This window comes from Cryptomeria japonica, chromosome 11 (genome assembly GCF_030272615.1).
Source record: "Cryptomeria japonica chromosome 11, Sugi_1.0, whole genome shotgun sequence".
NCBI classification, from domain to species: domain Eukaryota; kingdom Viridiplantae; phylum Streptophyta; class Pinopsida; order Cupressales; family Cupressaceae; genus Cryptomeria; species Cryptomeria japonica.
In genome coordinates, this window is record NC_081415.1 from 419,800,201 (window position 1) to 419,817,672 (window position 17,472).

Consider the following 17,472-nt stretch of genomic DNA (forward strand, 5'->3'; position numbering starts at 1 on the left):
CTTGTCCAAGGAAAAATATTACAGGATAGCATAGACACATTCAATTCCGAACTGTGTTATCATACAAGTGACGCATGTGACTTATTCAGGCTGTTTTTGTTTCATAGATTAAATAAGTGCTACATGTTCTTTTTCACAAAAACTTACTAATATCAATTTCTTTGTTATATACATGATAACAACTCATTCCGTGGGGCTAGGCTAACTGGTTAAGATAGGTTAAAACCTTAAAAAGCTAAGTGCCCCAAAATGATCTTAAGATGCTTATATTTCTTAGGTGCATATATATCTAGTAAATTAAATTTAACTTAACTTAAAAGTGGAAATTCGACCTCTTCATGCATGAAGCAGCCAGTTTGTATGAAAGCAGCCAAATTAAGATTGTAGATCATAATTGCTGATCATTTAATTGGATTACATTTTATTTTTGGTGGCTCAAAGCCTCAGTTTGTTTGATAGTTGTGCTATGATTCTGGCTGTATTTCTTTGTCAATCAGTAGCTCTGTATGTTTATTGATAAATTGTTTAATGTCATCATGAAGCATTTTTCTTCTTTTCTCGAACAAGATGATCAACTAAAACATATGTCAGGGCTAGATTGCTGGTTCAGCACACCAGACTTCAAATACAGAAGCAAGTGCCTTAACTAGATTCAAAACTGCTAGGATTACATTCTAATGCCTAGATATAAAATCTTAAAGCTCTCAATTGTGAAAATTTTATGCCTCTCAATCTACTGGAACTCGTTGGAAAAGAATAATTTGGATCAACAGATTAAATCAATATTTGGCAATTACATGTTCATTTCATATATTCCACAACATCTTGGCCAATTTGCTCAAGGAAGGAAACAAAGCCCATCCCATTGTTCAATCCTGTTCCATCAACATCTTGCTCCTCAATGAGGTAGTGCTCAAAAGGTTCAGCATTATCATGGCCACTGCGAATCAAAAGAAGCTTCGGTGTGATGCTTCTTTCCTGCTTCAACTTGTTAATTGTATTTCGCAAAAGACCTGTCGAAAAATATTGAGGGTAAGCAAAGTATGTAGCTCAATAATGCATAAAAAAGTACATGTTGGATTACAATTTGGTCACCAACCATGCTTTGAGAGCCCCTACTACCAGTAGATCCTAATTTCTATATGAATGTATTTACATACATTGTATTTCTGTTTGAGCCATGTAACTCATTGCATAGGAGCACAAATACCATATTGTGAGAAGACTATAGAAAGACATATTAGATTCTTTAATTAACACACCATTCAATCTTTTAATGCATTGATACGTGAAAATAACAGAAATCTGCATACTGATTTTAATGCATATCTTCAAGTGGCGATAAAGACCATCAATAATCATATGAAGGCTTCCATCTCAAATTTTTTTCTCTAATACATAATTTAAAGAGAAAAAATTAGGTTTTATAATAACTCGATCTTTACTTGCATGTTCCTGATAATGAGTTTGGCATTGACTGAAAATGCCTGAGGATGTTGGAAAGAGACCTCCTAGAGATTGGGTTAGGTTTAATTTTGATAAGCAGAAAAAGCAAATCCAGGATTAGCAGGGGAGTAAATCTTTAGAGATGATGGACAACCTCTTATTTAAGATTTCAGCCACTTGTGACTGACTAAGTATAAAGAATAAGCCAGAAGCAATGGCTAATTTAGAAAGCTAAAACTAGCTAAGGAGAAGGGATGGTGAAAACTTGAGGTGAAATCTAAGAGAAGTACCCCATATGACATCTCCTGCAAATAGGTCTTTTCATTATAAATGAAGATTCGTAGTTTGCAAATTTCCAACTATGGTCCTAGTCACTTGTTAGATTCCAGTACAAGGATTAAGACCACGTGCTTGTCTATCCACACCTTATGCTGATCATATTTATCTATTATATAGCCATGCCCTTATTAGTTTATTCCATACCCTGATTTGAAATATCATCCTTGTTTGTCCTATACACCAATTTGAAATGCCATCTCTGTACCCATCTTTTAGCCCATATCTCCAGCTTGCTGTAATCTAAATGCAATGGCATATTGAATCTGATATTGGAAGGCTAAATAAAACTAGTCTATCTGTGATTTGATAATGGTAGCTTTGATGAAAGTTGAATATATGCATTTGTACTCTTGTTTCTATTTTAATATGAATTTTCTTTTTTGCCTGGCATATTAAACTGGACATTGAATTGTAAGCCACAGAACATGTTCGATTTTATTACAAAAAATTTACAAAACAAAAGATATTGCCTATAGAAAGTATACAGAACAGATGTGCAGCTATAACAACACTCACTGCAAATAGATTATCTCAATAAATCAACAAAACTTTCATTTCCAACTTTACTAGACATTCTTCCAAACTAAAAAACTCACAACAGCAAGTGACCAACTTCTACCATGTTTCTCAGACTCTAATAAATTGATGCAGAGTTTTCAATTCTATCACAAAAATTTCACAAAACAGAAGATACTACCTATACAAAGTATACAGAACAGGTGTGCAGCTATAAGAACACTCACTGCAAATAAACTATCTCAAGAAATCAACATAATTTTCAATTCCAACTTTACTAGACATTCTTCCAAACTAAAAAAACTCATAACACCAAGTGACCAACTTCTACCATGTTTCTCAGAAGCAGGTAAATTGATAGACAGTTTGTACTTACAGTTCTGTGGAGGAGGAAATGGTAGTGCAGGATCCGCTGTTGAAGAATAATAAACAATGAGAACAGTGAATGCATCAAGAAAGAAAATAGGACTGCCACTAGTTATGAGTGCAGCACGGCTTAAAGAATGGCGAGGATATGCCTGCTTGTCTGGGGTTGAATATGACGACAACACTGGATATACAGCACGTAGAAGGGAGCTTGGCTCCAGAGCACTGCATCCAATGCCCTAAAGTTAACTACCTCACAATAACCCAGTATCCAATAAAATCCATTATATTCATTAAATATAAATATTATAAAAGAAAAAGTTGTCCAATGAGTAAGAAAATGAGTCTCTCGTGCAGACAAGAAAAAGGTAGTGAGAATAAACGTGGATGAAACAATTTTTAAATGCCATGTGTATACACTACTTGAGATCACTTTTTCCTTCAATAAGGAACAAGCCCTGCAATTTCTATACTGTGAAATTAAATCAGTGATTGTTTTCATGTTCCTCATTACACATGCAGGGTGATCTCAGCCTTTAAAGACAATTATTTACTCAGATTTCTTCAAATTCTAGAAGACCAAACTCCTTACCTGAGCCACAGTTGTACAGTTAGACGTATCCATCAACTTAACTTACACTACACTTCAAACTTCAAGGTGTCAACTAAGATTTAAAAGAATCAAAATAAAAATAACACAAATCTACTACCTGAAAAGGCATTGAAGATAAATTCGATAGTCTGGATGAACACCCTCTTCATGTAGACGGAGAAGAGGACTCCTCAAAAGAGCAAATGCAAGTCTTGGTAAGGACTGCAACTGTGGACAATGTGAAAATGCAACATCAAGCCGACTAGCTGTATTGGGCTTTCCAAATTGAACAAGCTTGCAGGCATCGTTATATTGAGCAGTTAGAATAACAAGCCAATCATGCAATAACAGTCTGCCTTCCTTGACTCCTTGCTCCAAAGATGCTGCAATTACCTAAGAAATCTCTCAAGTGAGGAAGCCAAATCAAACATTTTGTACACTAGTTCAAAGAATCCCAAAAGAATGTTAATAACCAGCAAAACACAAGTTTATTTAGTACAATGCTTAATAGACAATGATCTTATTTTGACAAGAGAAAAATAAAGTGGATCCGACCGCATGCATCCATGTTTGTCAACTCACATTCTGAGCATCTTATCATAATTCACATCTAGTTGAATGGAATCATGGCATGAAAAACAACAATCAGACTGCCAAGCATAGTGCTAGAGCAGGTCAATAAATGTAGTCTTTAACTACAAATAAACAGAATGTACAGACTTTCTAATTTAAGTTTTTCCTGCTTACATTGTGGGTAATGTTAGTTAAATGAGCTAACCAGAATCCATCAGCACGAAAATACCATGAAGATATTATGTATATAACTGTCAAATGAAACCCAAAACAAATGTGCCTTTTATATGTAAAAATCATTTTGTACATCTCATCTCTGACAACTTCATTATGTCTATATATTGCATAGCACTAGTTGCTGGAATTAAGATTTCTACCTTGTGAACGAGAATAGAAAGAATAACTTCTGCATTAGCACTGTCATAAAGCTCATTTATATTTTGTGCTATTTCATACTGTACTGTCCGTATTCTCAACCGCTGTTTGAGCAAGTACCTACAACTGCACAAAATATAGATGTTAATTCATATAAAACACATTCAGTAGTTTGTAAGAGTGTAGTAAGCATGCACAGGAGATACAACCTGAAGAAAGATGTTCCAACTAAATATAGTTTGCTCAAATTAGAAACTAGAGCAACCAAAATGAATAAAGTTTTAGGATAATATCTTATTTAGAATATATTAAAGTTATTAAGTGCATGATCAAGTATGTAATTTCAATATAAGGGTTAGTTTCACATATACTTAACCATCAAAAAAACACCTGTGGGCTAATTCATATTATCATCATCAATAACAGGTTTGATTATTGTGTTACCCTTTTGCCTGAGAACCCAGATTTGGTATCAGATTGTGAAGGTCCAAGACACAATACACAAGATCAAGCACGTGTAGGAAGTTTTTATCAAAGATTGAAAATCACAAACTCAATACAGATTTTAACAATTTGTAGGTTGAAACCCCCATTGTATAAATCAAGAGTTTCATTATTGCAAATACAAAGACTAGAACTCCATGGAAATAAAGATTTTTGCATTTGTGACTAAGATATAAAAATAGTAGGTTTACATATTTCTTGTAGAAGCTGAAACATTATTAGAGAAACCCCTGTTTGCGATTGTGTTCAAGGTGATTGATACATACGTCTTTGCAGAATAGCCTATTGCAGACCAAAAAGATAGTCACCCATCAGTCATAAGATAAGCTAAGAATTTTCTTTTTATCAGAGTTTTAGTTTGGGTCGCACCTGCCAGGGTGAACATCTGCAACCATGGGATCTTGCAGTCAGTTTTGGAGTTGGTACTCTTCTGCAAAAGGGTTTGCCGATTTTTCCTCAAAATCATGGTTTCAAGTTTCAGTTTGGTTACCCAACGTCAGGTTGGATGGATTCTGGTATTCTTGGTCATTAATACATTTTAGATCCAGGGAGGGTCTCCACCACAGCAGAGTGTTCTTTTCGTTTGTGATCAAAAGACCTGTAGTGTCTTCTGTAGGGTAGTTAGTAGATAGAATGACCATTAAGGGAGGGTATTAGAATATTTCATTATAGTTTAGTCACTTATATTTAGTTCCTTGTTTAGTGGTCATTTAGCTTTTAAGTTAATTAGCTTTTAAGCTTTATTTAGCATTTAGCTTTTTCCTTTTAGTTAATTAGCTTTTAAGCTTTATTTAGCGTTTAGCTTTTTAGTAGTTCATTTTAAACGACTTGTTCTTAATTTAGAACGTCCTCCTTGTAATCTCTTTATATACGTTTGTATATTGTTGAATAGATTATCCGATTATTGAATCATTCAATCAATTTATTTTTCAGAAAGTAGGTGAATTTGTGGCAGACTATGATGGAAGATTCTTAGACATCAATGAAATAATTTTCAAGATTGATGAAACAAAATCAGCTTCTTCCAACTAAAAGTCCAAATCTAAAAATAAATGCTAACTTATTTCCTTGAAGCATGGTGTAGACATTGAAAATTGTCCATCGCCTACTTGCAGCATTTTCAATAATTATTCCTCTAAATTGATTAAATAATTTTATTATTTAATTAAGCTAACATTATTCTTCTAATTCGAATTCCAAAATCCAAATTTCCCTCACTCCATTATTAATTAAATAATTTTAATTTTTTTAATTATTTTAATGTCTTCAACCACTAATTAAGTAATTTTTATTCTTTAAATAATCTTCTCTTGTACAAATAATTAAATAATTTTTATTATTTAACTATTATAATTTTCCTCTATCATGCATGTTAATTAAATAACAATAAATATTTAATTAATTCCTTTTCTACCACTTTTCCATAATTAAATAATTATTTAATTATTTAATTAGTTAACTAAGTCTCCTATAGTTAAATAAATTCTTTCATTTATTTAATTATTGACTTTCTTAAAGTTCTCCAAAAAATAAATATTTATGTAATTCTTTTTATGCACATGTTTAAATAATTTTAATTATTTAAATACTAATTAAGTCCACCTCTTAATTGACACTCACTTTGACTTTTTCAATCAATCAATCCACTTCACTAATCAATCAATTCTCTTAACAGATTCATCAATTCACTTAATAGACCAGACAAGTCACTTAACTGATCAATCAACCTCCATCACAAGTCAGTCAACTCCCAATCAATTCCTCTTAACAAACCTCAACCATTGACCATCGAACCTTCTCCTCAAATCACCACCATTGATCGATATTGGAAAATCTATAAAAGTAACCTTGATCATCCATCAAAGAGAACCACACTCTTCAAGCTTTCTTGCACCCATGCTGCGATAATAGTGCTACAATATCTGAGAGCAACAATACTACCAAGTATAGGAAGTAAGAAGAGCAATGGAGACCAAAGGAATGTTTGCATAAGGTTGTATTTACATCATGATTTAGTTTTCTTTCATTTTGTTTCTTCATTATTATGATTGGAATGAATTGCATTTCTTAGGCTTGTTGTGGTTAGGCTTAGCATTGAATATTCCCCTCCTACACATGGTATTTTCTTCCCTCATGCTAACTTATTTACTTGATTGAAAGGATTTAAATTGTAAATGTCATTATACTGCAGAATACAATGCTTGGATAAAACAAACTTCTCATACTGACAGCTACAAGTGATAAGAAATATCTCTATGCAAATGAATAATTTGGATCGTGACTGTATTCAATAATGATAGCCTCGTCTTCTATCTTTTGTTTCTCAAATATCCTATATTATTGTATAATGAATGCTCACAACAAAAATAACAATAAGGAAAGATTGCAAAATAGTACACCTTGCATATTTTCTTCATTTAAATTTATAATCACTTCCATGCTCGCAAATGGGCCAAGACTACAAGTCCAAAAGATTCATTTAAATTCATAATCACTTCAACGTTTGGAAATGGACCTAGATTACAATTAAAAATCCACAAGAAATATTAAATGGTTTGGGCAAGATTGTCATTTATTAAAATTTAATATAATGTTTGGCATAGTTGGGATATCCGGTATTCCTAAGGATGGACAGGTATACTCTCTATTAATTTTCAGTTTCATATTTCATTAATATATCGATAAAATAAAGACTTCTCAAGGATACATTGGGTAAAACCCAAAAAAAAAGACGAACATAAAAAATCAAATGTCTGATTAAGCAATCTAAATGTAAAGGAATTATACAGTACCGAAACTACAGCAGTCACCTTGTTACTAACTCTTAACTACACATACCTGTTCGGTGCACTCAACCCTGTCTTGAAATTTTCCTCGGGTGGTACAACTACAGTATATTGAAAAGCGAATTGTAAAACTGGGGGAGCATCAGAGTTCCTGAAAACCAAGAGTCAAATAAGGGTTGGTTTAAGGCAAAATACAAAAGGCATATATAGCAAGTGCTTTAATATTTCACTTCAAACATGTTAATCTAATCTCTAGACTGATGTTAATGAAAAAAAATTTGGAATGTTATAGGTTTTAGTTATGTACAAAAATTTGGCAAGCTAGCATTTACATAGGATAACCAGGACAATTGTTGACAAATAACAAATATCTCAAATCTTTTATGATAACCAATAAACTAAAAATAAATAGGCCTATTCTAATATTCTCTCCTGTTTCCAATTACTGTTATGTTTATTTGCATACAGCCATGCCAAATGGCAGAAACTGTAGGCATCACTACACATTAAAAAACTTGGGGGTAGTTAAAATTAGTGAAAACAGTTTCACTTCACAAATCTTAAAATATAATCTATATACTTTTTAATAGTATATAATTGAATATTAACGTACCAGTGAACTCTCTAAAATAATTCTTAGGATCCTATGTCTTTCATAAGTTTAATGTTTTAATTCCATCTTCATGTTCTCTTAAGTACCCATAAAAATGGGGACCCCTCTTTTTTGGTTTTTCTTTTTGTCTAGTCTTGCCTCTCTCTGCTTTCAGGATGAAATGAGTGAGTTTATGGGGTTAGCATAGATCAGATAAGGCTAAGTTAGGAGTCATCATTGCTCAGAAGTTTATCTTTTAGGTCTTGTCCCTCCAAAGGTCCAAGAGCGAATTTCATGCCTTGTCCTTCCAAGGGTCTTGGAGCGCACTTTCTAACCTTGTCTTTGAAGCTGTCTTAGAACAAATTGGACTTGTGTCCTTGATTTGATCTTTTAGCAAAGAGTTGGTATTTAAGTCATGTCCTTAGAAAGGACACAGAGCGAGATTCTATTTTAGGTCCCGTCCTTCCGAAGGTCTCAGAGAGAATTTCTTATAGAGGTGTTCTTAGAGGGCTGAATTGATGTTGCTTTTGAATCGATGAAGTAGTAAGTTTCAAGTCATGTCTTTGTAAAGGTCATAAGGTAAGTTGTCGAATCTTGTCATTTAGGTCCTGTCCCTAGAGAGGTCGGAGAGCGAATTTTGCCTATCTTGCTTCTGTCCTCATCAAGGGCATTGAGCGAACTATGTTTTGAAACTTGTCCTTGGGCTGGTTATAGAGCGATTTGAGCTTGTCTTTGGGGAGGTCGGTGAGAGAAGTTTATCTTTTGGTCTTGTCCTCACAAAGGCCAAAAAGTGAAATTGGATTTAGGTCATGTCCTTGAGAAGGACATGAAGCGAGCTTCTTCATTTCGGACTTGTCTTCTTAAATGGGCAAATTCAAGGTATAGGTCTTGTCCCTAAGGCGGTCCTAGAGTGAACCATTTCTTGAGAGCTGTCCTCACAAAGGACATAGAGCAGAATAATAAGATAAAGGTCATGTCCTTAGCAAGGACAAAGGGCAAATTTGTTTATAAGGCCTGTCCTTGAAGAGGACACAGAGCGAAGTGAATAATATGTCTTGACCAAGGCCTGGTCATGAAGCGAATTTATCTTATTATAGGACCTGTCCTTGGAGAGGACATTGGGTGAAGTCCTTGCCTTGAGTTTGATCATCAAACACATGAAGTGATTTGATAAAGCATACATTTTTTAGGGGCTGACCAAAGCGAGTTTATAGGTCCTGTCCTTAGGACAGACATGGAGCGAATTTTGAATGTAGGTCTTGTCCTTCAAGAGGACGGTGAGGGAATTTTGATTATAGGGCCTGTCCCTAAGGCGGCCATAGAGCGAAATATACATCAAGAGCCCCACCTTCATCAAGGATAGTCAGCGAATTAGTTATAGGTCCTGTCCTTCGAGAGGACAAAGAGCGAAAAACCATATAGGGCGTGTCCTTGAAGAGGACTTAGAGCAAAATCAATGTTTAATCAAAATATATAAACCTTGATCAAATTCCAAGCAGAGTTGCATGATACAAAAGGTTTGGCGCTAAATTATTCAAAATTTCGATTTTCAATGAAGGAAACTTAAAATGAAGAGTCGGCCATCATGAAAGGTTAATTGATATTCATTTTTCACTAAGTCGGCCTAATTGTTTCACAAGGCATATCGCATATATAAAGACATTATCAAGATCATTTTAAAAAATCAAATCAAAGCATTTATCTTCTATCATCAGCGAGCTTGATAAGCAGATTGAGCGAACTCTTTTAGCAATCAGCAGATTTCGAATTCAAGGTAGCAAGGTTAAATCATTAGCAAGGCGAATCAAATAAGAAGATATCAATAAACAGATTGATAGGTGAAGTTCATCATTTAAACAGCAAGAGATTGAAAGGACAGAGATTTCTTGAATATCAGCAGTCGCCATTAATCAGATTTCTTTAGGATAAAGTGCTTAAATCAAAGGTAACTCCATCTTTTAGGTAGATTTAAAGGCAGGAGCTGGTCTAGTTTGCATTATTAATGATTTTTTGTCAAAGTCAATTAGAAATTTAGAACCCTTTCAGTAACAAATTTCATATTTGATGCAAGGTTCAGTTTATAGGTCTTAATGCATTAATAATTCATCAAGATTCTAACTTGGATCACCTCTCACAAGTAAACTTATGGCAGCATCTAAGGCAAGTGGATCGTCATCAAGGCAAGCTCTTATCAAAGAAGACCAAAAGAGTGATGATTTGGAGACCAAGATTACATCCCAATGGAGCAACATTGGAGACACAAACCTTGGCAATTTTGACGTGAAGAAGTCTCATGAGGCACCATACATCAGCCAACCGTCACCTATAGCCAAGAGGATAATAGAGAGCGGCATCATCAAGGCAGCCGGCTTCCCTCCTGCAGTTCGATGTCATGAATTGATGATCGAGCATGCCAAGCATTATGATTCACACTCAAGGACGATCGTGGCAGAGGATGGAACCGTACTTGCCTACCTATCAGAGAGAGCCATAAGTGAAGCCTTCCATCTACTAGAACAAAGAGACATGATCTATAGGAGTCTAGAAGGAGCCAAGTCAATTTATGAGGATGATTCTGACACATGCCTATCAATCATCAATAGGGATTGGTTGCAAAAGTGTAGACCCCATCTTAACAAGATTCCCAATGGGCCACATCGCATGGACTTTTAAGAAGAATTCAGAGATTTGATCACCTTGCTTGGTCGAGTTGTAGGAGCTCCTCAAGCCTTTTTCTTTGACAAGTGGATGTTCTTTTTCATTCAAATCATCATTCAAGGGAAGGGAATGATTAATTGGGCAAGGATCATTAGTAATTGCCTAGATGTACAATTAAGGAGGTTGATTCCGACTAGGTCATTTCACATGAGCTCATATATCATATATTCTTTAGCAAGGAGCTATGAATATGCAGGGCTACCACATAGAGGCCGAGTTGGAAGAGGGCCCGGAGAGATAAGGGTTTCTGATTCTTATGAGATATTGCATCATCCACCTAAACAGCATTATAGATTGGTCAATGATACTTTCACAATGCATATCACCAGGACCTTACAAGGAGGAATCCATCAAAGGTTGTCTCAAGATGCACAAGACCTAATCAAGCAATATGGGGCGTGGTTTATTCAATTTCCCAAGTTCACATATATAAGGATCCAAGGATATCCTTCTCCTCCCTTTATGTTGCCACGATATCCTATAGATAGAATAGTATTTCTTGAGATGACAAGGCAATTGTTAGCATGTACTAAATCCTTGAGGTACAAACATGGAGCTGTCATCACTAATTCCATTACACTTGGGAATTCAATAGAAGTTTGTCCTTCACTTCAAGCAGTTTAAGGTGCCGAGCCAGAATTATCTCTCTATTTATCTACACCATTTGCTTCTAGAGAAAATTTTGATCTTCATGGTAATGTAGAAGAGATGGCTGGAATGAAGTACAGGCATGTGTCTCAAGTTGAAAACTTTTGGATGAATGCGCAAGATGATTCTGAGATAAGAAAGAAGATGCATTCTCGAATGCCTCTTGACCTAATCAGAAGATGCAAGATATATAGAGTGGCCGACCAAGCACAAGATAGTGGTCAATAGATCCAATCTACCTATGAGAAAGCCAACAAAGGAATAAAGATCAATTGGGATGAAAAGGAAGTCACTGATTTGAGGGAATTGATGGATCCTATTTTAGCTTGCACACGAAGATGGGTAGATATTCAGCATCAAAAGCTGAAGGAGCAAAATATGACCATGACTTTCAACTTAGAGACAAGGATGGAAGAAGAGGAAAGGGTTAAGTGTGAGTGAGAATGCTTCACACTCAAAAGGATCAAAGAGAAAGAATGAACAAGGAAAGAATAAAACTTCCAAGAAGAAGCAAAAATTAAATCTAGATCAACCTCAGAGCGTTTCTCTTAGACATCAGAAAGAAGATCAAGGTGAAGATCAAAGAAGAAATGAAGATGTAGTCCACGAAGTAGATGAATCAACAGAGTCAACAATACAAAATGACAGGAATGACAAGCAAGAACAAGGAAGAATGTCTCAAGATTCATCACATCCAGCCCTTCATATTCAGATTTGTGATGATGAAGAACAAGAGGATAATAATGAAGTAACCTCTCCTCCTCCTAGGAAAGAACCTCCACCTAAAGAATTACAAGTAAGAGAAGGAATATCCTTCATTCCCGAATGGCTCAAAGAAAGGCTTACCAAAGAAGTGATAGAAGAAGAACAACAACAAGCATTTGATTTAGATATTCTTTTAAATGGATCTCAAGAGGTCATTGAGAAAAGGAAAGCTCCAAAGATGTCTAAGATAATAAGGGATGATACAAGTTCTAGAAGGATAGAGATTGCCACTCCCGCCACAGATAAGTATGAAGATAAGATCTTGGCAGAAGAATATGATTTGGAGACATTCGACTTGGGTCCACTCACTTCCGACTTCCGAGCAAGCCATGGAGGAAGCCACTGAATCCGTAAAAGCAGTAAATGAGAAGCTAAAAGTTGAAATAGAAAAGAACAAAAGATTAGAAAAAGAAGTATGTGCATGGAGGAGATATATTCAGCAGTTTCAGCAGCCTTTGAGACATCAAAGTCCTCTGACCACACCACCTCCTTTGCTTTCTATCAAGTCAATTGATCACATGGAAAAAATGAGAAATTCAGCACAACTTCTAGAGGCTTGGATCAACAAATCTTTCACAACGGCTAATGAGTTTGTAAGGAATATGATGAAAATACTTGGAAGAGCCATTTGAGTTCTTGAGATAGTCACTAGGGACATCACCATTCCTGTTTTGCAAGCAATAAGGAAGGCACCTACACAGATGATGGCACAAGAACGGATAATTAGGAAGGAATCAACTCCTAATCTTTTACAGTGGTCAACCTTGCTTCAAATAAAGAAACTCCTTTTTGAAGATGTGAGTAATTGATGTAACCAAGTGGAAGATACCATCCATCCTATTCATGATAAGATCATCGAGATAATGTGTATCATTCTTGACAAAAGAATGGAAATTGAAGCGGATGTGAACGTTCAAGAGCTAGAAAGAAAGATAAAGGTTATCTTCCAAGGAGAAGGTGGATCGATCACAGAAAAACAGTTGGATCTTATGCATACCACTATGTTTCATATTGATAAGACAAAAGAACTTGAGCATGGATGGGAGGTCTTACTTCTTACAGCCTTTGATGAGGTGGTTCACCTAGAGGAGCATATGAAGAATCTACCTAAGATTCCTATTTCTGAAATTGAGAGCATGACATCCAGATTCATCGAATATGCCAAGAAGGAGAAAGAGAAAGGAAATAAAATTCTAGAAGAAAGTTTGTTATGATCTCATTTGGCATGTCGCGTTCCTATTGGAGGATGCTTCCTCAATTTCCGTGTCAGCATGTGTTATCTCTCATTGGTTGATTCATTATGATGATTATCCAAATAGGGTTTTCATTTATATCAAACCCTAATTAGGGTTTAGGTGGCAGGGTCTTGACCCTTGATCTCCATTCGATCTCGGCCTTTCATTGTATTTGGAAGCTCTATATAAGCTCCACTCATTTCATTTGTAAAGGTTAATAATAAGGAGAATAGGAATAAGAGCACTTAATAGTTGATAGCAAGAGACAATATTGAATTTGATAGAATAGAAGAGAAAGCAATAATAGCAAGAGTTAGACTTGAAGAATTGTTGTTATTTGGCCAATGGATTATGAAACATTGAAGTTATGGTGTTTTAGCTCAATCCTTGAAGCTTATTGCATGTTTCTTCTATCTTCTCAAGCTAATCTTTTGATGATAATTTTAGTATTAGATTTCATGATGGAATGTTGTATTTGATACATTGTGAAGCTTGTTATCCATACCACTAGCTTCCTTGCTGATTGTAAGCGAGCCTTGTGTGGTCAACCGGAGCATTTAAAAGTGTTTTAAGTTCGATTATTGTTTAACCCTTGATATGCATTCAATTGATGGTGTCTATGGTTGACAGTGATTTGAAAACCTTAAAACATCCTTAGAAGATTGCATTAGTTCTAGCAAAGTTGTTCATGTATGGCGATGCTATAACTAGTTGAGTTTCACTTATATCGTTTCTTCATCCATTCATGCTAGAGTAGTTTAGAATTCCCTCTAAAGCCTCACCTTTGGCCTTTTTTGAAAATCATTTAGTAGTATTAGGGAAAATCCTTTACTACAAACCATCTGCTAATCAATTGTTGAGTATTTTCGAACCATAAATGCCCTTTGATGTAACAATAATTACAACGACCAACTAGGCTTATCCACACGTAGAAATCCTACATTCGGAACCTTGGAGTCTTTCTTGGATGAACCTTAAGCAAATCTTCAGCATCCAAAAGATTTTGTTCATGAGAGGGTAAGATACTTTGGTATTCTATTCTGAGTTTGCATGTGCCTAGTGAACACATCAACACTATCCACTCATTCACTTTCAGATTTGTACAAGGGCTCGTGAAAAATCCTAATGAAACATTGAACAACCAAAAACAATACATTAAAAAAGCAAATAGGTGCACATTAAAAAGCGAGCAAAGTTGAAGACTTCTTAAGTTTTACCTTGGCAGGCAACCAAACACTAACTAATCACAATCAAGTTAAGCAACAAAATAATAGTACATATATATCAAACTTGTAACCTAACCTTCTGATACTCTTCTCCCGCATTGAAAATACTTCCACATCTAAAGCAAACATAAGGAGATGTCTCCATACATCTGAAAACCTCAAATCGAGTTTCTTCCTGTCTCTCTATGACTTGAAGTGTTTCTTGAAAATTGGGAAACTTCTTATAGAAGTTCCTTATAATATCCTATAATAATAAATTGCACTTTTTTTCCAGAAATAATATTTGGTTAAGAGAACAAGAAAAACTAAAAAAATACACTTATAGACTTGTAATTTTCTATTTTTTGCATGAAAATTCATGAATTTCTTTTTGGTGAAAAATATTCTTATCAAATTCCAAAGAGGTATTAGCACAAAGAGAATTAATAATAAGGCTTAAGATGTCTATGTGCACTGAAATGTTATCAATTAAATGAAAATATAACAATCCAAGTACCTCATACCATGCTTTTATAGTTAAACTAATGTCATTCTTATGGTCTAACGTCACAGTGATGATTATAAAATTAAATTAAAATTAATCTTTGATTTCATCAACATCTAAAACTGTTCTTTAAGATGTTTTTTTTAAGGCATCATACAAGAAGATAATGAATGGAGAACTGCATACGTATGTGGGTCTGGTTCTAAAAGACATACCAAGCGTTCCATCCATAGAAATGAAAATCGCCATGAATCGCCTAAACTCAGCGAGTCCGAGTCTGAGTCATACTCGCCGAGTCTCTGGGACTCGGACTCGGACTCGGACTCGTCCGAGTCTGGCAAGCAAAATCGCCAGACTCGCTGAGTTGGCGAGTTTGGCTCAAACTCGGCGAGTCCTGAGCCCCAAACTCAACTACTGGCTAGGTTGGTAAAATGACAAAAAAAAAGCATTTTAAATTTTTTTTTTTAAATGAATGGTATCGTCTTTGTTCACTACAACCTCCGCCTGAGAATGAGAAAAATTAGGGTTACAACATGCCAGCCAATAGAAAAATAACACGCGACGGCTTTATTAAATAATAAGTTTTTTTGGCCTCGCGGGGCGCTGCCCCTCAACCCCGCAAGGGGCGATGCCCCTTGACCCCACCTTGGGGGCGCTGCCCCCAAACCCCCGTTGAAAAATATGGGGGGAAACTGCGTCGATAGAAGTAGGGAAAATTTAACCTCTGAGTCTGACACTGATTGGATCGACCAGGTAGATATAGGGGCTGAGACTGTAGCCATGGCAGAGGAGGAGCGGAGAGCACGAGCATAGACAGGAGATTCAAAGGCAGATAGTGACACGGATGTTCCTGATGTTGGTAAGCATGGCATGGTGTCACGGGGAGCGGCTATGGTTGTCGAATCATCCAGGACCTACCTTAGACGCCTTCGCAGAGGGCCGGAGCCGGAGGGTGCACACCTCCTCTGAGCCATAGGCTTGTAGTTGTATTTACCTTTGGTATTTGTATGAAACATTTGATGATGATCATATGATGACATGGATTTTTTATTCCATGAGTTTTGTAATATTGTATACATTTGACAATATTTATATATCTATGTTTGTTATTTCCTTCAGCTACAATTTGCGTTTATGCTTATGTGATTGATGTATACTTGTGTATGTAATCAAATGAGCCGAGTTTGATGATGTTATTGTGTCTTTAAGGTGTATTCAATAAAGGGTGCCTGAAACAAGTTTTAAATCTTTAAAAATCTCTAAATTTCTTGAGTTTTTCACTTTCCCGAGTCCAGTCGAGTCTGACGCCGAGTCCCGAGTCCGAGTCCGAGTCGGCCTTGTCGAGTCCGAGTCCCGTTTCTTTGGTTCCATCCCATTGTAATCAGTCATATTGTGCTGATTTCAACTTTAAACATTCAACCGTATTCCTTTGATGTTGTATATATCTGTTTGACATTAAGCATGTTTAACTCAGTACTAGCTGAGGTATCTTAACGGTTTTTGTTTGGTGTGGGGGCCATTTCTATGATTTTAGCAATTCAAAGGTCTTTAATTGATTGTATGTGGCTACTCATAATGTTTCTAGCCTTAGGTGGTTAGTTCTTTTTGAAAAAGGTTGTATTGGACATGTTTTCTGACAAGTGATAGGTTATGGAGCATTGGTATTCAAAGGCCAGGCATATGCATCATGTGCTTTGCCAATGAGGAAACGTCTAATCATTGATTACTAAATTGCCCATTTGCTTCAAAGTGCTGGGACTGGTTGTTAGAATCATTGGGATAGTTTTCTCCAAGACCAGTGGATTTATACGATTTTATGGTAAGCTGACCAAAGCTGATGTCGAGTGTGACATGGAGTAACATATGGATAGCTGCCCCTTCCATGCTTCTTTGGCATATTTAGGAGGAGCGGAATAGGAGACTTTTTTGCAATCAAAGTATGAATGTGGAGGATGATATCAGAAAATTTGAAGAGGGGATTTGTGAGCTGGTCAATGTGAATCAAAAGAATCAAAAACAACTCTCAGTTTACATTTTGGGACAACGAAATCCAGAAGAAATAGCCTATGTTAAAACTGCCATCAGGCAATATAACAAGTTAAAAGTAGGCGTGAGGCCGGATGGGTCACTCTAGGTGTTGGCCGATACAAACTGAACTTTGACAAGGCTGCTAAAGGGAATCCGGGTCCGGCCGGAGCAGGTTGCATTATTACAAATGAAAGAGGTGAATGTCTATGGGCCCTATCAAGGAAACTTGGGATTACTACCGACAAGAATGCGGAATTTGAAGCTTTGGCACGGGGACTT

The 17,472-nt window shown here is 35.9% G+C and overlaps 1 protein-coding gene across 2 annotated transcripts in view; it reads right to left on the reverse strand.

Annotated features, from left to right (window-relative positions):
• Positions 1-375: 375 nt before the first annotated feature.
• The window catches only part of LOC131073621 (protein transport protein SEC23 D), a 95,517-nt gene continuing 78,420 nt past the window's right edge, over positions 376-17,472 (reverse strand). Inside the window, exons 10-15 of one of the 2 annotated variants that reach the window (XM_058010100.2) lie at positions 7,550-7,648; positions 4,210-4,333; positions 3,378-3,652; positions 2,820-2,892; positions 2,678-2,713; positions 621-1,013 (exon numbers count right to left, since the gene is read on the reverse strand). In XM_058010100.2, coding sequence (XP_057866083.1) covers positions 984-1,013; positions 2,678-2,713; positions 2,820-2,892; positions 3,378-3,652; positions 4,210-4,333; positions 7,550-7,648 — 637 coding nt within the window. In that variant the 3' untranslated portion in view covers positions 621-983. Of the gene's footprint in view, positions 1,014-2,677; positions 2,893-3,377; positions 3,653-4,209; positions 4,334-7,549; positions 7,649-17,472 lie in introns of both variants that reach the window. The other variant, XM_058010099.2, reaches the window with a different exon arrangement.